This window comes from Mirounga leonina, unplaced genomic scaffold (genome assembly GCF_011800145.1).
Source record: "Mirounga leonina isolate KUSES-001 unplaced genomic scaffold, KU_Mleo_1.0 Mir_154, whole genome shotgun sequence".
In the NCBI taxonomy this organism is placed as follows: Eukaryota; Metazoa; Chordata; class Mammalia; order Carnivora; family Phocidae; genus Mirounga; species Mirounga leonina.
This window is the reverse complement of record NW_023270389.1, coordinates 60549840-60570191: the sequence shown is the minus strand read 5'-3', so window position 1 is coordinate 60570191 and position 20352 is coordinate 60549840. Positions and strand designations below refer to the sequence as shown.

Below are 20352 nucleotides of genomic sequence, written 5' to 3'. Positions count from 1 at the left end.
TTGCGCAGAGCCCAGCACAGTGCCTGATGCATAATGGGTGCTTCATATCACTGTGTTTAAATGCATTAATGTAGAGATTCAAAATTTGGGGTGGCGAATGGGGAGTGCCTGAAAATTAGAGGCACACCTATGTGGACAAAAGAGGAAATGGTGTCAAAACTCACTTTCCAGTAAAGCCACTGTCGCCCCCAGCATCTGGAGTCTGACAGGAGTTGGGATCTAAGGCTGACTTTGGTTTTCCTTTGGTTGCCCCCACTTTCCACTGGATTAACCTAACCCTTCACAGGTCAGAGGAGAATGTGGAGTGTTCTAAAAGAGCTCATAAAAAAAAAAAAATCATAATAAATGAACTCTGCATCAGCCAAAACCTTTGAGAGGTTGTTTCCAGTTTGGGAGACTCACACACCAGCCATATTTACTGAGCCCCCAGTCAACTATTTTTAGTTTCACATTATTTTATTTATTTACTTTTTTTACTGAGGCCAGCTGGCAGGTAACAACTTCAATCCCCTAAGCTTTATTTTTAAAGTCAGCAACATTTGTCTGACTTCACCTGTCCTTGTTCTGAGTGGGAGGAAGCTGGATGTGCGGAAGGTCAGGTTCCTCTGCTCAGTGATTCCTGCAGGTGGACAGAGCATTTCCCTACCAAAAATTCCTCAGAGGCAAAATCCTGTCATTGGGCTTTTAAAACACCTGAAACCAGAGGGTTATCTGGATTCATTTCCAAAGCCTCCTTTGGAAAATTCTTAGAGAAATTTGAAGCCAGAAATTAAAACATAGTCCCAGCAAAATGTTAAAAAGTAAAAGAGAAAACACCTGTTATGTCAAACTGAGAGGTCTCAATTTCTTTAGAGTTGATAGCAAGGTACTTGCCACCTTTTTAAAATCTGTCATTCAGGAGATCATTCTTTTTAAAGGCACAACTTAAGGGAAAAGCTCAAGCAGAAATTCTTCCCCATCTCCCTCTGCTAGATCCTTTTGTTCTAAAAATCCTGGGCACGGGGCGCCTGGGTGGCTCAGTCGTTAAGCGTCTGCCTTCGGCTCAGGTCATGATTCCAGGGTTCTGGGATCGAGCCCCGCATCGGGGTCCCTGCTCTGCGAGAGGCCTGCTTCTCCCTCTCCCACTCCACCTGCTTGTGTTCCCTCTCTCGCTGTCTCTCTCTCTCTCTGTCAAATAAATAAATATCTTAAAAAAAAATCTATAAAAATCCTGGGCACACACAGCACACACCCCCTTGTACACTGTGTCACCTCCCAGATGACGCTGAGGAACCAGGTCACGGTCAGCTCCTGTGGGACCAGGAACTTGGTGTTGTCCAGTGGGGGCAGGAACCTGTCCTCGGGGTAGCACTCCTTTACCGCCTGTCAAGAGTCTCAGTGTGACTCTCTTTTGGAGAAGGTGCCAAAGAACGTGCTCTGTTCTTGGTGTCTTAGGAACTTGGAACAGAGACGAGGAGGTCATTGGGTGGGTTTTGTTTTTTCACAGACAGGATATTGCAGGTGCTCTCAGGAAGCACAATGGAGTCTTACCGGGATCTTGTTGGGGGAACTTCTAGATTCTAGCAATTCCCTCTTTTCTGACTGCTATGAACATCGAAGATCAAATTAATACATCAGCATGTAATAGAAGTCTGTATCTTCTTTGCTCCCTGTCTCAAGGGCCAGAACCCAGACAGCTACTCTGAGAACATCACCTAAGCTGTTCCTCTGCTTGAATGGTCTGAGGCTTTGGGTTTTCCGTGGAGTCTGCATTTTGCTCAACAGCTGTGTCTGTCTCTGACTTAAAAAAAATCCCACAACCGGGACCTAACTCATTCCTTAGCTGCTTCCAAACTGCCCACAGGAACCTAAAGGAGGCCCTTATGTAGGGCTGTGTGACATCAGGCCTCTCCAGCCCTCCCTCTCCTCCCCCTCCCTGGGCAGGAGGAGGTCAGTCCTGAGGATGGAGAGAGAACAGCCACCTGCTTGCTGCTCAGACAAAGTCACTTTGCTCACGATCAGTTCAGAATTTGTCTTTGCTAAAGAAATTAAGATTTACAATGTCATGCTCTAACATGGACCTATGGGCCTAAGCTAGTAATGAAGCAAGTTGATGATGGAGTTCACTTTACCCTGAAATATGCTGCTAGTTTTCACAGTAAGAAATAGATATTCCAGAAAAGTGGAGTGATTTGTCCGGATAAAAAGAGGTGAAACTGGGGTTAAAATCCAAGTATGCATCGAAGTAGCATTAGTCATAGGGCCCTGGTGCATCTCCCATGGAGACACGACTGCCTTGGGGCCCCTTTCTTGTCCCTATCTTAGCCTCTTGTCTCCTTCTTCCCTGTCCCCATGCATATCATTCACCCAATCCCTCAAGCTGTGGGCTTTCCAAATGTGTTTCCTACCACTCAAGAAGAAAGAATTCTACATATTCCATATCAACTTCAAGAGCTTTCTTTCCATGGTTATCTATATTTTACTTGAAGAAGAGTCATTACTACCATTATGACTTTGTAGTTAAAACAGGCTATGCTATGCTGCAGTAAGAAGCATACCCCAACATTCAATGGTGAAACATAATGAGGCACCTGGGTGGCTCAGTCGGTTGAGCATCTGACTCTTGGTTTTGGCTGTGGTCGTGAGATTGAGTCCTGAGCTGAGCATGGAGCCTGCTTGGGGTTCTCGCTCTCTCTCCTCCTCTGCCCCTCCCCGTGGGTCATACAGGTGCTAAAAAAAAAAAAAAAAAGGTGAAACGTAACAAAAGCTTGATTCTTACCACATCACAGCCCAAGCCCAAGCCCAACTCATGTGGGAGGCTTTCCTGTTTGGCTCTCTTCCAGAAGAAATTCAGGTTCACATGTGGCTTTACACTTGCAATTGTGTCTTGTCAAAGTCTTTGGCTTCCACGAGTTCAGAGGAGAAAACAAGGGGAAGAGACACACTTCCTCTTAACCTTCTCAGACTCAAAGTGACGCCTATTGGGTGTCCACTCACCTTCCACTGATGAACAGTAACCACCTGACCCTACCTATGATTATAAGCACTAATTTTCTCCACCACAAAGATTGTTTGTTATTTTCCCAGCAATTATTATGTTCTTTATTGGTTTTACATTTTAATATTGCACACAAAAAAAGAGTGGGGGTTCTGAGAATTATACCACTTGGGTTTGAACTCTTGATCTATCATCTACTAGCTGTGTGATGTTGGGCCAGTTGATATACCCCTCTTTCTGCCTCAGTTACCTTGTGTGCAAAATAAAATAATAATAATAATAAATAATAATAATAATATCTACCTTGTGTGACTGTGAGCATCAGATGAATTAGTTAATACATGCAGAGAGACTTGAAACAGTGGCTGGCACATACCACTCAATAAGTGTAAGTTACTTACTGTTTTCACCATTTTGCTGATGAAGAGCCTGAGGCTCAGAGAGGTGACACAGAGTCTTTGAAACAGACAAGGTTGGTCTGGACACTAGACGTGGCTTATCAACAGCACGAACTTCTTCTTCATCATCACTATTATCCTTCACTGGAACAGGAAGGAAGAACACTTGTGAAGTGTGTTTGACACTGTGCTAATCGCTACCCATATTTTCTCAATTATTTCTTCTAAAAAAGAGAACCAAAGTCCAGAGACATGAATGACATGCTCTGGGTTGCTCAGCTGGTGGGATTTGAACCTGTGTTTATACCACACAAAACCATGCTCGTTCCATTATAATATAATGTGTCCCATTCTTGACTTTTAAGCAGAAGACTTTGGGGTGCAAAATCTTGTGGTCTGTGTAGAAATATTTTCTGAAGCAGCCTTCTAGCAATCTCCTCATACCAGACTCTCTGTACCTCACACTGTACAGACCTTCAGAGTTCAGATCAAAATGGAGCATGAACTCACTATCCCTCCCGATATGAAGACTATTTCTTCCCTAGTCCCCAAATGCCATCACAGATGGTCTTTTTAGAACCCATGCATCCTTGAGTGAAGGTGAGTAGGCTGTCTTCAGGTCCTCTGGGGTTTCAGGGTAAGTGATTCGAGGTCCTGCCTGGCAGTGCCCACAACCTCCAGCCATAATCCCTGGTCTCCTTTCAGGAGTCAGCTTTGCAGGTGTTTGTGTCTTATCCACAGGGATTAAGAAACATGAAAAACATCCTTTAGACACAAGAAAGTAGGCAGGAGAAAAATAAGCCTAATATGGGTCTGGAAAACAATTTGGAAACCCAGTTGGTGAAGGTTACAGGCCTTGATGGGATCAGCCACAGAGGGAGTTCCAAGCCCTTTCTAAGATCCTAAGCAAATTCTTTTTTTTTGTTTCCCTCCCTCCCTCCCTCCCTTCCTGTCTTCCTTCTTGGTTAAATTTATTGATTTATACAATAGCTTGTCCCAAACTAATTTGGAACTTAAAGGTCACCTAAGCAAATTCTTGCTTTTTGCACCTCTTGCATTTGTTATAATGTACTCTCAAAGACATCTGGGCATTGGCCCTCTGGCCTCCTAAGAAATCTCCATTTTTAGAGTTCTGGAGGTTGGGAGGAGGATACAATGCCAGTCAGTCGCCATGACCTGCTGGTCTGGTGCATTAAGAATTTTCCCAGCCTGACCCCAGCCATGTGACCTGATTCAGAGAAGCTTAGTTATGAGGACTTTGGGAGCTGCATTAGTTAGCTATTGCTGCATAACAAATTACCCTAAAACATAGTGGCTTAAAACAACAAGCACTTCTTATCTCACACAATTGATATGAGTCAAGAATTCAGGAGCAGCTTAGCTGGGTAGTTCTGTGTTGGGGTGTCTCACCTGGTTGCGGTCAAGATGTTGGCCAGGGCTCGAGTCATTTCACAGACTGACCAGAGGATGGCTTACTCATGTCTCTGGAAAGCTGATGTCAGCTGTTGGCAGAAGTCCTCAGTTCTTTGCCATAGGGACCACTTCATCATGGTGCTTGAATGTCCTCACAACATGGCAACTGGCTGCCCCTGGCTTATCTGATCTAGAAAGAGAACAAAGTGAGAGTCACAATGTCTATTTTTCCCACAGCTTTATTGAATTATATATAACATATAACATTGTGTATAAGTTTAAAATATAAGTTTAAGGTGCACAATGTAATGATTTGATATAACTATATATTGTGAAGTGATGACCACAATGAAGTTAAGAGGTTCATCACCTCCCATAGTTACCATTTTTCGGTGTGTGGTAGCAACTTTCAAGATCTACTCTCTTGGCAATTTTCAATTATATAATACGGTATTGTTAACTGTAGTCACCATGCTGTACATTAGATCCCCAGAATTTATTCGTCTTATAACTGCAAGCTTGTTCCCTCTGACCACCTTCACTCTTTTCTCCCACCCTGCTGCTCCTGGCAACGACCAATCTCTATGTTTCTCTGAGTTTGGTTTTTTTAGATTCCACATATAAGTGAGATCCTACAGTATTTTATGACCTAGCCTCAGAAGTCATACACGGTTGTTTCTGCACTGTTGTTGTTTGCACAGGTGAGCCCTATCAGTTTGGGAAAAAATTATGCAAGACTGAATACCAGGAGGCAGGGATCATCAGGGCCCATCTCTAGGCTGGCTACCATAGGAGTTATTTTCTCTATACTTCTGCTTCCTCTTCTATAATAATGGAAATAATTGGGGCACCTGGGTAGCACAGTCAGTTGAGCGTCGGGCTCTTGGTTTCAGCTCAGGTCGTGATCCCAGGGTTGTGAGATGGAGCCCCGAGTCGGGTTTTGCACTGAGCGTAGAGTCTGCTTGGGATTCTCTCTCTCCCTCTCCTTCTGCCCCTCCCTGCTCATGCTCTCTCTTTCCCCAAATAGATAAATATATCTTTTAAAAATTAATAGAAATAATTATTTTGACTCTATAGCAACATACATTTATTAACTTATTTACTCAAAAAAAATGTCTTACCCTGTTACAGGCACTGTGGTAGGTGCTGAGGGTATGATGAACAGTCACTGTAGTTACGCAGTCTTTCTGTCTTCATGGAGCTTACAGCTCACGGAGGAGACAGACAATAATAACAAACAGAAATCTAGGTAAGATCCCAAGTGCGACTTAAAATGAAGATAGTTAACTGGGGGTTGGGCGTGGGTATTCACACTGGAACTGGATTTCAGATACTGGTTCTTGGCTTACCCACCTTTCACTTTCCTACCCACTCACACACAATAACTGCTCACTGGAACTTCAGAACTGGGAATGGAGACAGAACAGAAACTGGCCATTCAGGAAACCTTCACTGACTTCACTGCCCAGAGGTCAAGTCCAAACTCCAGTCAAGACCTTTGCGGTCTGAGCCCCTATCTGACCCCCATTCTGCTCCTCCAGTTCAAGCCCTCTGATCTGGTTCAGCTGGTCTCTTTTCTGCAAACACATTCTGTGTGCCTCCTTCCCTAAGCTTTGCTCACACAAAGTCCCTGTGTGGAATGCACCCCGCACCCCACTGCCTCTTATCTATCTCCATCACATACATCCCATTCAAGCTCTGTCAGGTTGTAAATCCTACAAAGGTCCTAAGGAGGGGCCTGTCATTTTCTGCAGGAATATTTGTTGTAGGTGCAACTCATTTTACATTAATATTGTCAGGAAGGTTTATATTTAACTTTTCTTGTGTACATACAATACGAATAATGCTGGCTCATTCCCAGCAAACATCTTCTTGACATTGTAGAGGATACAGAGGTAACCAAGACCCAGCTCCCATCCGCACCGTGGTGGCCACACTAGGTCATTCCTTTCTTGTTTCTGTTCACTACACCAATGACGCTATGTGTTGCTTGGGTCTAATCCAGTCTAGGAAAAAAAACATACTTGTCATATGCCCTCCCTGACAGGCCTGGCATCCCAGGATGATTTACATTGGGGAATGGAGTAAACCTAATGCTTCCAAGGAAGGCTCTCAAGTGCTTTTCCCTTTTAAGTCCCTTTTCTATAAGTGGACTATATATACTTTTGTGGCTAGTAAAAGAACTAAAATATACCTACTTTGGTTAAAAAATTAGCTTTAAAATCTTAATTACCATGAAATCTTGTGAGGTTCTTCACTTTTTTCAAAATGTAGTACTTGAAATATTTGAGGAAATGTTTGAATACTGAAAAAAAAGTCTAAAAGTCATTAAGAAACAAGTAAATTAAGACCTGCATCTTATGCAGTTAAAGAGAGTAATTAAAAATAAGTTAATCTGGGGCCCCTGGGTGGCTCAGTCGTTAAACGTCTGCCTTCGGCTCAGGTCATGATGCCAGGGTCCTGGGATTGAGCCCCGCATCCGGCTCCCTGCTCGGCGGGAAGCCTGCTTCTCCCTCTCCCACTCCCCCTGCTTGTGTTCCCTCTCTCACTGTCTCTCTGTCAAATAAATAAATAAATTCTTTAAAAAATAAAATAAAATAAAAAGTTAATCTATGTAGGGGTGCCTGGGTGGCTCAGTCGTTAAGCATCTGCCTTTGGTTCAGGTCATGATCCCAGGATCCTGGGATCGAGCCCCGCATCGGGCTCCCTGCTCCGCGGGAAGCCTGCTTCTCCCTCTCCCACTCCCCCTGCTGTGTTCCCTCTCTCGCTATGTATCTCTCTGTCAAATAAAGAAATTAAAATCTTCAAAAAAAATAATCTATGCATATTAATGGAAAATATATTCAAATCACATGTGGATTTTAAAAAGTTAGTTGCAGAAATCATGTTTAAAAAAAACACATAAAGACAAAACAACATAAAAGATTACCCACTGACCTGAAAACAGGGTGAGGGGATTAGGATTGGGGTACTAATCAGAAGAGACTTGAAGCTGGTCTGTAATGTTAGAATTTTTATAAGTGAGAATATATTTGTGCTCTATCTGTATAATTAAAAGAAATAAAAATAAAACATTGCACAAGAGGATTTTTAAAATAGACTTAACGGTGCTTGCAAGGGCTCTTCAGACATTAAACAATGTGGAGGGGCTGCCCTCTTGTGGACCTTGTGGAACAGCCTTTAAAAGGTTACTCATAAATCAATTTAAATTATTTTGTTCACAGAATTTGGGAGTTGCAATATCTGACTCTCAGGTCAACCCCTCGTGTTTGACCCACGAGGAAAAAGAGGACAGCATTGGTTCTGTGGTTTACCCAAAATCACTTCCTTGAGGCAAGTCAGAATTACAGATGGAGTCTTCTGATTCCTAACTGGAATTCTTGAACTATTTTTCTGCCTCCCCCAAACCATAAGTCAACAAGTGTTAAACACCAAAATGTGTTTAGAAAGTCATCTCTGTACAATGTACAATGCCTGGTAGCTAGAGGTCATTTAATAAGAGGGATGTGGGACACTGACCAGGTTGCCAGGATCTTGCTGGGAGTTGAGAAACAAAGGAGGATAATGCTTTTATTGTGTAGTGGATTGTAAAATCTAACAGAATTGCCACACTTAATATTAGCGTTACCCTCAAGGCTGCATCTAGTCATTATATAAGCACCAAATAAGTAACAGCAGCCAACGGCTGAAGAGGGGCAAGGGGGTGGAGAGAAACCCCTTCTGAGCCACAGGTGCATGAGGAAGGCTGACACCAAGGATACAGCGAGAACATGATGAAAACAGCAACACAACCCTGCACCAGAGCACCACCCAACCACAGGCAACATTCGAGGAATATGAAGTCCGTGGCGCACCTACAACAAATCCAACCCCATTAAACTCCTGACTAGTCTTTACCAATGCCCCACTCTAACCATAGTAGTAGAAAAGGCATGCCCACTTCCAGGCATAGCCATTATTTCAGTCATTAGAATTCTGCATCAACGTAGATGGCATTCAATCAAAAACTATGACACACACACACACACACAAATAAACAGGGCAAAAGAAAACTGTCACACACAAGATACAGACTCAGAGATGACCCAGATGTTGGAAATACTAGACAGGAATATAAAATAACTATGGCTAATATGTGTTCTAGTGGGAAAAATGAATAACATGCATGAGCAGATGGGGGAACATCACTAGAGAGATGGATACTACAAGAGTAAAATAGAAATGCTGGAAATAAAAACCAAAAACACAGTAATAGAGAGCAAAGGAAAGAACTGGTAAACTTGGAAAAGGATCTGTAGAAATTAACTAAATTGAAAACAGAGAAAACCACAGTAGAAAGTAAACACAAGACTGTTAAGAGGTGAGGGACAATTTTGAAAGTCTAACACAATAGAATTGGGATCCCAGCAGGAGAAGCGAGAATGGGAGCTAAGTAGGGAGATGGGACGGGGGATCATACTCTAGCTTATTCTCATGCCATTCCTTCTTTCCAGAACCACATGCCATCTTTCCCTCCTCCGTGTTCCAGGTCTTTCAAGATCAGAGGCGGTCTGGTGCCGACTGTCCAGAGTAAGCTTCGAATCTTTGGCAAATGAGGATAGTTGCTGGATTTTGTGCATGAGGGACAAGATTGGTGTTGTCTAAGTGCTGCATTTCATCTATTCTAAGCTATGCTTTGTAACATTTTTGAAAATAGTGTGTCTTAAAGTTGATAGTGTCAATATAATAGATTTTTTCTTTCAATGATTAAAATAATGGTGGTACGCCTGGGTGGCTCAGTCAGTTAAGCGTCTGCCTTTGGCTCAGGTCATGATCCCAGGGTCCTGGGATCAAGCCCCATGTTGGGCTCCCTGTTCAGCAGGGAGCCTGCTTCTCCCTCTCCTCCCCGCTTGTGCTCTATCTCTGTATTGCTCTCTCAAATAAAATCTTAAACAAAAATCTAAAAAAATGGTACATCTTACAATCAATTACATCTTCAATAATGAGTTACTACTTAAAAAAAATCATTAAACAGAAAACCACACAGAATAAATAGCTTATGTTATTATAAGGCTAACACTTTACGATATGGACAGCTTAATAAGCTATTAGGTTATTATAGGACAAACCCTATTATACATTATATCCAAGTCATCAAATAAAACTTTGCCAGCCACTCCCAGAATCCCCTCCACGTGTTTTTTCCCAACATCAGTGCCCTCCCTCTCCCCTAAACACTATCCTGAATTTTAGAGTTATCACTTCTTTGTATATCTCTATTGTTTTATCAACAAAGGGTGCATCCTTAAATTATCTAGTTTAGTTTTGTCCATTTAAAGAAAAAATATGGAATTTCCCTCCTCATCCCTTCTTACAATTTATCTGTTGAAAATCCCAGCCTATTAAATCTGTGGTTTCCTGGTCTGGATTGTGCTATTTGCACATTTAAGCTCCACACGTTCCTTTGCCCTCTTTGTTCCTGCATTTTGGCAGCTGGACCCAAAGGCATGATCAGACTCCCCTCCCATCCCTTGGCAAGACTATAGAGGATGCTTTCTTTCACTAGGAGGCATAACATGTCTGGTTGTCTCCTTTTGGAATATTAATGGCAGCTGACGCTCAACGTCTAAACCCATTAATCCACAAGGTGTTGCAAAATGGTGATATAATCACATATCTTTTTCACTACTGGAACACCAAAAAGGTGTTTCTCCCCCTTCTGCTATTTGGTTACCCAGTGGTACAGTCCAGAGGAAAGACAGGAAAATGTTCATTTCCCTATTTTCAAGATAATTAATAGGTGACCAATTCTAATGTTTATGATGCGTTTCAGTAAGTTGCAATTATTATCCTTTTTCAAGATCAAATTTAGCAATGTTTGGACCTGTTTGAGTTGGCTCTTACGTCTTTATGAAATTACACAGTAGCCTATGATACCTTCTGTTCTAATAAGATATTCCAGGCTTTTCTGCTGTATTTCCTGTCAGACTATTTTTTTGCCAAGATCCTCTGGTTTCCTTTGATTAAAAAATGGTATTTTAAGGGGCGCCTGGGTGGCTCAGTTGGTTAAGCGACTGCCTTCGGCTCAGGTCATGATCCTGGAGTCCCGGAATCGAGTCCCGCATCGGGCTCCCTGCTCGGCAGGGAGCCTGCTTCTCCCTCTGACCCTCTTCCCTCTCATGCTCTCTGTCTCTCATTCTCTCTCTCGCAAATAAATAAAAAAATCTTAAAAAAAAAAAAAAAGGTATTTTAAGACCATAAACTGAGTAATGCTTATTGGTATTGGATTTTTTCTAGGTCTCTTCAGCATGTATACATCTAGCATATATGTATAAGGAGTATATACATATACATATATATATTTTATATATTCTTAAGTTTCTCCCACTACTTCCAATTCAAATTCATAACTACAGGGATTTAAAAAAATAATAATAACCCACATCTACACCTCCTGTTTCCCATGTCAAGAATCCTGGTTCTCAAGAAAACTGGGAATGAATTAAAATATCCCATAAATGTCATTTATTCTACCCCACATTATATGCCCAAGTCTAAATAACACTATCAGACTACCACCAGCTAAACCAAGTATTTCTGCATTTGCTTTCCTCTTTTTTCAGTTGTACTCTGTCATCTGGACATACAGGCATTCCATACCATACTCTCTCTTAGAACTCTAATTTTTAATTGTACAGGCTACTATATTTAATGCCCACCACTAGTCTTTATGGTGCTATTTCTCTAGTTATTTTGGTTTCCTAATGGAGCTCATTTTCTGATAGATTCCTCCAGAACAGTTTAAGGGAACACTATTCCCCAAATTTTTGCATCTTCCCCTGAGTATGTTCAAAATGTTACTCCATTTTCTTCAAGCACAAAGAATAATTGTGGAAAAGTCTGATGATCATCTTTTTCCTTGTCACTTGCTGTTTTTGCCTACCCCAAGGATTTCTTCTTTTTTAAATTAACTATGTTAGTCTTGGTGTTGCATGTTTTGGATCAATAATCTTGGGTACAAGAGTGCACTTTAAGGGGAACCTGGGTGGCTCAATCAGTTAGGCGTCCCAACTCTTGATTTCGGCTCAGGTCACGTTCTCAGGGTTGTGAGCCATGTCAGGTTCCGAACTCAGCACGGAGTTCGCTTGAGATTCTCTCTCTCTCCCTCTGCCCCTTCCCATGCTTACATTTTCTTTTCTCTAAATAAGTAAAATTTTTTTTTTTTTTTGAAAAGTGCTCTTAAAAAAAAGGTTCAAAATTTTAATTAGTAAAGTTTTCTGAAATTATCTTTTTCCCCTTCAAAAACTATTATCTAATGGACTTTCTGTCCCTATCTTCAATATTTGTTACTTCCTAATCTTTTTTTTCTTTTGTTCTAATTTTTTACCTCCTATCTTTTAAGGCATTATGTGTAGTATTTATTTGCTTGTATTCCTTCTGGTTTAGCTTTCACTTCTGAAATGTTTATTTTTAATGCTTATTCTGAGTTTACCTTAAGTTTTCCCAATTCTAGATTTCCTCCATATTCTGTATCATTTTAATAACTTTTACCACATTTTCAAATGGACTGTTTTCATCTGCTCTGTGGGCCTTTTTGGTAGATTTTCACTATTTATAAAGATGTTATTCTGCTCTTTTTAAGTTAACATCTTAAGAGATTGATCTAAAAGCTTGTTTTTTTTTTTTTTTAAAGTAAAATTAGTTTTGAGAAGGAAGCATAGTTCATGGGAGCTTCTTGAACATCAAATTTTTTAAAAGATTTTATTTATATATTTAGAGAGGAGCGGGGGGAGGGTCAGAGGGAGAGATAATCTCAAGCAGACTCCCTGCTGAGCAGGGCTCCGATCCCAGGACCCTGAGATCATGACCTGAGGTAAAATCAAGAGACAACTATTTAACCAGCTGAGCCACCCACGGGCCCCAAACGTTGTTTCTAGTGTTCAAAGACAGTATTTTGCCGAGATTTCTTGCTGACCTGTTCGTCCTTCTACTTGTATTTCAACCTCTTCTTTGCTTCTCTTGTCCCTGTCCTGCTCAATTTTGGTTTTCCTCTCACTAGTTTCTCTTCTGTGGGGGACCCCATTCCAGGAACTTTGGCCAACTCGGCAGATCAGTTCCAATAGTTCATGTGGACCAGACCAGCCAGTTCCTTCCAACACCCCTTGTGCTCACTCACGATGGGAATGGGAAAGCCTCCCCCAGCTCCAACACCACTTGCTGTGTGTTTTAATGGCTATTCTAACGTTCTGTTCTCAGGTCCAGTCGATGCCCTATTGCCTTTCTCTGCTTTTCCATCTTGTGGAATTGTGGCTGTTGGTGGCTTGTCTTCACCCACTTCTATTTTGTGATTTAAGGATACCGTCACCGAAATTTATTGTACTGCTATTCACAGGTTTTTGATTTTGTTATCCAGTTGCTGTTACGTGGGGATTCAGACGGGAAAACTATGGCCCTGCTGCCATCTTCCCCTCCTCCCGTACTATTTTTGAAGGTTTTCAGCTAGTTCCATTTTCAGACTTAGCTCGGGCCCCTGGCTTTGGAAGAAGCTGCATGTCTCCATTTACTGAGCCCATCTAAACATCTGCTTCCTGTTGGCTTCTACCACTGCAGAACTGATCATTTTTTTGCTAGATCACTTACAACTTATCCATCTGTTTCCTTGCCTGATGTCTCTTCCCTCTGTTAACCTTTATGGATTTATACTGTTTTATTCCTTTTCTGTCATTTAAGTGGCGTTTTCAGTGGGCGAGGAGATAAGCATTTGTAGACAATGTTGGAGTCACATTCTTAATTTGTTCTAGAACAGGAAACATTCATAGAGAGCTCCAATTTGCTTGCATTCTTTGGGTCTTTTTCAGGTTGGTTTTTATTTCTTTTACAATTTTTATGCTGTTTCTTACAATTTATGTTTTTTGTTCCATTCTCTTCATCCAAGAGTCTTCTATCAAGTCTTATTTAAAAATTAAAATACTCTGGATCCCTTTACTTTATCCTCTGTATCTCAGGTAACACCTTTGTCTCCAGCCAGATCCATCCTTCCTTACCTCCCCCCTCCCCCACTCCTCTCATCCCTCCCTCCCAATATTCACTGGCATGGCTGGTTCTCTTTCCAGGTACCTGCCTATGTCTTTGCAGAGTGTACACACCACAGACCCTGACGCTTTAGGATCTTGCATCACACCTAAGACCCTAGTTAAGGGATTTTCAGTCCACACTTCAAAAACAACATAGTAGGAAAAACAGGCTATTTTGAAGTTTAAGAATATTAACAACAGAAGTAGTTCTTTCCACAGGAAGCTGAAAGCAGTTTTTCTTCACTGTCAATCCATAACCCAAGCAAACCTTCAGAGATAACAGCACTGTCCCATGCGGGTGGTGATCTTTGACCCTTCCAGCTACCCCTCCCATGCCAGAAACTTTATTTTCAATTCAACCCTGAAAGAGACAGGAAAGGCAGGGGATAAAATTTAAAGCTTGAGAAATACAGTGATTCCCTCCAGAATAAAAATGATTACAGAATTGTGGCTTTTCATTTACCATCCTTATACTTGACAACATGACTTTAGAGTAGGCTTTTATCAATTCCAGGGGACTTGCCCCAAACTATCAAAACTTCCAAAAACTGTCTAAAATGATTTCTCTACTTAGCTTCTTATGAAAATATAAAAAGCTGAACAAAAGAAATAATTACATAGTTAATATACAAAATGTACGCTATTTAAAAAATGGCATATGTCTATGAATAAATCTTTCAGTCTGGTAATTGATGCATTCCCAAACAGCACTTCAAATTGATATTCTCTTGCAGGCAATAGCCTCCCAGCTGTCTGCATTTATTGGAATATTGCTCTCTGAACACGCAGGCATTCAGATTTGTTAAATATATCCTCTTCTGCTTCTGGAGTTAGTTGGATGTTATCTTTGACTGGCGACAGGGGATCTGGCTTCTTACAAGAAGGCAGCTTTTCAGAATCTCTGCAAAATATAATAAAATGAATTGGTGTTTTTAGGGTACTAATTATAGAGAATAATCTACCTAGACCAAAGAGGTATATAAAGAGGATAAGACCTTTCAATTTGTCCTAATTTAATATATGACACATTCAGGTCTCCTCTGAGTATCGCAATAAAATTTGAGTTTTGCTTCTTAGCTCCCCTTTCTGCTTCCTAAATCACCTTTCAAGGCAGGTGCAAGGCCACTACTGAATGTGTACTAGCTAAGGCAGAATGAGTCCAATAAAGAAACTTCAGTTCCTTTCTCCTTAGGACCCTTCTCGAGTCTGGCTAAGCACCAACTTAAGTGATGCCTGAGTCACGTTTAAGCCCTATCTTTTACTCCTCCCTCCCCCCAACTTATTTTTTGGCTGGAAGGGAGCTCCAGGTCTATAGAAATTCATCCTATTATGAAGATAATACAGGTAATTCTATCTCCTGTCAACAAAGTAGTCTTATTTTCTAAAAGGCATTTATTACTTTTTTTTCCTGAAAGGCATTTAGGAATATTTTTGTACCCTCAATTTCTCTTCAGTGGCAGTTCTCAAAGTATGGCCCACAGGCCCCTAAAAATTTCTAAGAGCCTTTCAGAGGGTTTACAAGATTAAAACTATTTCATAATATTTAGACTTTATCTGCTTTCCACTGTGCTGACATTTGTACTGATGATCCAAAAGCAAAGCTGATCAAAGTGACTGGCAACTCGGCACAAATCAGGACACTAGCCCCAAACTGCACAAGAAATACTAGCAGCACTTGTATTCTCCAGCAACATGTACTTGCAGTTAAAAGAAAAGAAAAAAGTTAGTCTCACTTAAGAATGTTCTTGGTGAAGTAGTAAAAATCATTAATTTTAATTAAATCTCAACCCTCTCAACTTCTTAGTACTATATGACAAAATGGGAAATACAACATGAGGCATTTCTGTTGGTAGTGAAGTATGATGGTTATCTCAAGTGAAAAAGCATGTGCGACACCATGGTTATTCAAATTTAGTTATCTGGCAAAGGGCTTCTCTAAAATGAACAAAGAGGGCACCTGGGTGGCTCAGTCAGTTAACCGTCTGCCTTCAGCTCAGGTTATGATCCCAGGGTTCTGGGATCAAGTCCTGCATCGGGCTCCCCACTCGGCGGGGGTCTGCTTCTCCTTTTACCCCTACCCCCCTGCTCATGTTTTCTCTCTCTCAAATAAATACATAAAATCTTTAAAATAAAATAAAATACAAATAAAATGAACAAAGAGAGCCGGTTGTTACCCCCAAGGAAAAACTAACAGGATTTGTTGCCAACTATAAAATTCAAGCTTTCAAGTGAAAGTCAGAATTTTGGATAACCTGTATCTGCCACTTGACAGCTTCTCAATACTTAAAGACTTTCTGATAAAACTGGTTTCTTTATATTGTATAATGAAATGTGTCTACATTTGGAAGATAAACACAACTCAGTAAGTCAACATTTTTTAGATGACCAATGCATGCATGAGCAAAAGATACACTCAAGGTGTGCTATGGACCAACAGACTGCAATGAAACACAGAATATGAAAAGTCAGCTGACTTGGTTTCGTATCTGATGTTGTAACTAACCTTTAAGAAACCATCACTTGTTGAACATTGGTATAATAACAAAGTAGAAAATTTACAGCTAAATAAAAAGTCTATTAAATATGTGTTTCCCAACTACAAATATGTGTGGAGCCAGATTTTCTTCCTACACTTCAACCAAGACAACCTATCAAAACAGATCAAACACAGAAACAGATGTAAGAATCCAGCTCAGTCCTAGTAAACCACAGTTAAGATTTGCAAAAATGTATAAAAAAGTCACTTTTCACTTTTTTTTTTGGTTTTGGAAAAGTTATTTTTTTGTAACGATATACTATTGATTTTAATATGGGTTTGTCATTGTTATTTAAAAATGTCCATTTTAATTTCTTTTTTTTTTTTTAAAGATTTTATTTATTTATTTGAGAGAGAGAATGAGAGACAGAGAGCATGAGAGGGAGGAGGGTCAGAGGGAGAAGCAGACTCCCCGCCGAGCAGGGAGCCCGATGCGGGACTCGATCCCGGGACTCCAGGATCATGACCTGAGCCGAAGGCAGTCGCTTAACCAACTGAGCCACCCAGGCGCCCGTCCATTTTAATTTCTAAGACAGTTAAATACTGACAGGTATAACTCCACATAAACCAAAATATTTCTGGGCCCTCAGTAATTTTTAAGTGTAAAGGGTGCCTGAAGGCAGATATTTGAGAACTGCTGCTATATGGTTTAATCCTAGACTTTACACAATGCAAAATAAAAATAATTGTGTCCAGCACTTGCTATTTACAAAGTGTTTCTGCTCATATCATCTCATCTGATTGTGACATTTCTATTAAGTAAGGTTTAATCCCACCACCCATGTAACTTTCCCATCCTCTATTTTTAGCACATTTGCTTTATTGAGAAGAACAAAAGAATAAATTAATTATAAATCGTAGTACTCTGAGACTAATTTTGTAGTTTAATGGAAGGAAGTATCGTGTGGCTCAAAAAAGGTAAATATACAGAGGGTCAGCTGTTTTAAAACAGTGTTTGTTCTGGGGCGCCTGGGTGGCTCAGTCGTTAAGCGTCTGCCTTCAGCTCAGGTCATGATCCCAGGGTCCTCAGATCAAGCCCCGCATGGGGCTCCCTGCTCGGCGGGAAGCCTGCTTCTCCCTCTCCCACTCCCCCTGCTTGTATTCCCTCTCTCGCTGTCTCTGTCAGATAAATAAATAAAATCTTTAAAAAAAAACAGTGTTTGTCCCATACATTAGAAATCTGGCACAATCATCACATACGCTCAGTGATTTTCCCCACTTCAGATGTGATGATTTAGGGGAACAAATTGCTTTAAATCAAGGAATATGATAGAGCATTACATTCCCACCCTCATGTCTAAAACAATTTATTTTCAATACAATCCTGAGAGACTCGGAAGGAAGGAAGCCAAGACACTTAGGCTAGAAAAAGTCACTTGCTTAACAATAGACCCCGCCAGACCAAGAACTGAAGCTTTTTAATTTGTCATCTTTTCACTAAATGAAGGTATAGACGTCGAAGTTAAATATACTTAAAAAGAGTCAGCTAAAGAGAATAGACGAAAATAATTCTCTTAGGGTAAGAGAAAACAAAACTGACTCCTTTGGAAACAGAAAGAATTGGGAAAAAGTGATAGAAATTACAAAAAAATAATTTATCCTTAGAGTAAGTAACAAGGCAACTCACTTTTTAAATCCAAAATTTTTCCAGAGCTCATTGATTTTTATCTGTAATCCTGGCCTGTTCTCAGCATTATGATGATTCCTCTTCTGGATGCTTGATGGCTTCTTGCTGAGCCCACTGACTCGGGCAGGAACTAGAGGCTTGATCCTGGTTGTAGAAAGATTGTCCACAGAACTAGATTTATACAGCCCAGGAACCTGAAGAGTAAATGCCCCTTTTAATACTGTTTTGTTCAAGCAATGACCTTTAGTTAATTTCAAACTACTCTCTGCACATTAAAATAGAAAAGTAACCAATAAGCAGTGTGTAAAAATGTTTTTTTTTTTCACTTAATATGTTTTGATTGGATAGTTTTCCTTTTCACATGCAAAAGTGAATTTTGTTTTAAATAGGTTCTTCAAAAGATCTCTACTGACATTTAGCTTTTTCTATCCAAGGGTTGATTTTTATCCTGTGGGAAATATGGAGCCATCAATGTCTTGTTGTTGTTCTTTAGGATAGTAAGAGTGAGGCATATAAAACAAGGCTTTCAAATTGATGAAGTTGCCAGAGGAGGTATAAAGAACGGGAACGTTCACACATGAAAGATGATATCTTGATGGGGTGTTGGTGAGGGGAAAAGGGAGAAAGCGAGAAACAAGACAAAGAAAGAAACATTAGAATTTGGATAGGTTCAGATGTGGGGTTATTTCTCTTTACCCCCTGCAGAAGGATCGAACTGGAAGTTATAAAAAAAAAAGACCCGGGGCGCCTGGGTGGCTCAGTCGTTAAGCGTCTGCCTTCGGCTCGGGTCATGATCCCAGGGTTCTGGGATCGAGCCCTGCGTCGGGCTCCCTGCTCTGTGGGAAGCCTGCTTCTCCCTCTCCCACTCCCCCTGCCTGTGTTCCCTCTCTCGCTGTGTCTACCCTAAAATTTTGAAATTAAATGACAAAGAGAATAATATAATCTTAGGTAGCAGATGAAGATAAAAAATGTTCTGAGAAGAACTGGTTTGAGGTATAACAACAACAAAAAAAGTGAGTTTAATTTTGGATATTAAAGATGGATATTGGGGAGCAAGAGGGAAGGTCCATCTGGGGAGTTTTCACCAAAATAGAAGTGACATTTAAAACCCTGACAAAAACTCTGAGAGCAATAATAATAAGAAGACGACGACGACGACGATGACTACGAAGACGACGGTTTAATGTCGACATAACTTCTTTCGGAAAAGTACTTTCTACATCTCCAGTCCTATTTGTCACTGCACATAATTTTGGCATCTTTCTAGACTTTTTACTATGATTATATAAACATATACAGTTTGCATGAGTATTTTGAGTATTTAAGCAAAAATACATCATACATACTGCTTCATGTTCTTCCTCTTTACTCAAAAATAATATGGACACCCTTCCAAGGCAGTGTAGGTCTGAAAAAGCCTTTTGCATGCAAAGATTTTAAAAAAGAGTCTTATATTTACATATTCTACATTTAAATCTTTAATATATTTAGGATTTATATTTATATAGCATGAGACGGATCTTTTTTCAAATGGATATGCAGACCATTTACTGAAATTTTAAAAAAGTTTTTGTGCTGTTAGAAAAATAATGTGTTCACTATGGGAAAACATGAGAAAACAAGAAAAAAAATTCACCTGTACTCCCACCACCTAAGAGCTAAAACCAATTATGTATTTAATAATTCACTCCTTTATTTTTAGATAGGCTATTTGCAATTTTCCACTATTGTAACCAATGCAGGATAAGTATTCCTGTACTTAAACTCTCATTATTTCTTTAGACTCGAGTTCTAGAATGTACTTATGGGGTTGAATTATTTAAACACATTCAAATTGCTTTCCTGAAATGGCAGAGCAATTTATACACAATTAATCTGTGATTATTTTCTCACTATACACTCATAAAAATGAGAACAATTAAAATTAAAAATATTTTTTGAAAATCTGAGAGGTAAGAAATTGTATTTCATTATTTTAATTTGCATTATTTGAATACTAATGAGGTTACACACGTTTTTATATACTAATCAAACATTTGTACTTTTTCTTTTATACTGTTTGTATCTCTTGTGCATTTTTGAGTTAGAAATGAGCATTTTCATATTAACAGGCAAGAACATTTAATAAAATACATAAAATATGCTTTAACTGGTGAGCTTTCACTATGTAGTCATGGAAATATTTATATATTTTGATTAAAAAAAAAAAACCTGGTTTGTTGGATATTCAGTTTCTAGAAGGTCTTTTGGCAACATACATCAAAGGTTTAAATCGTATGGACCAGTAATACCAGCCCACGGAATTCATCCCTATGAAACAATCAAAAATGGTATGCAGATATTTATCC

General features: G+C 40.0%; 1 protein-coding gene across 1 annotated transcript in view; it reads right to left on the bottom strand.

Annotated features, from left to right (window-relative positions):
* Positions 1-13360: 13360 nt before the first annotated feature.
* The window catches only part of EXO1 (exonuclease 1), a 37622-nt gene continuing 30630 nt past the window's right edge, over positions 13361-20352 (bottom strand). Inside the window, exons 14-15 of the mRNA XM_035010943.1 lie at positions 18005-18198; positions 13361-14742 (exon numbers count right to left, since the gene is read on the bottom strand). Coding sequence (XP_034866834.1) covers positions 14601-14742; positions 18005-18198 — 336 coding nt within the window. The 3' untranslated portion in view covers positions 13361-14600. The remainder of the gene's footprint in view (positions 14743-18004; positions 18199-20352) is intronic.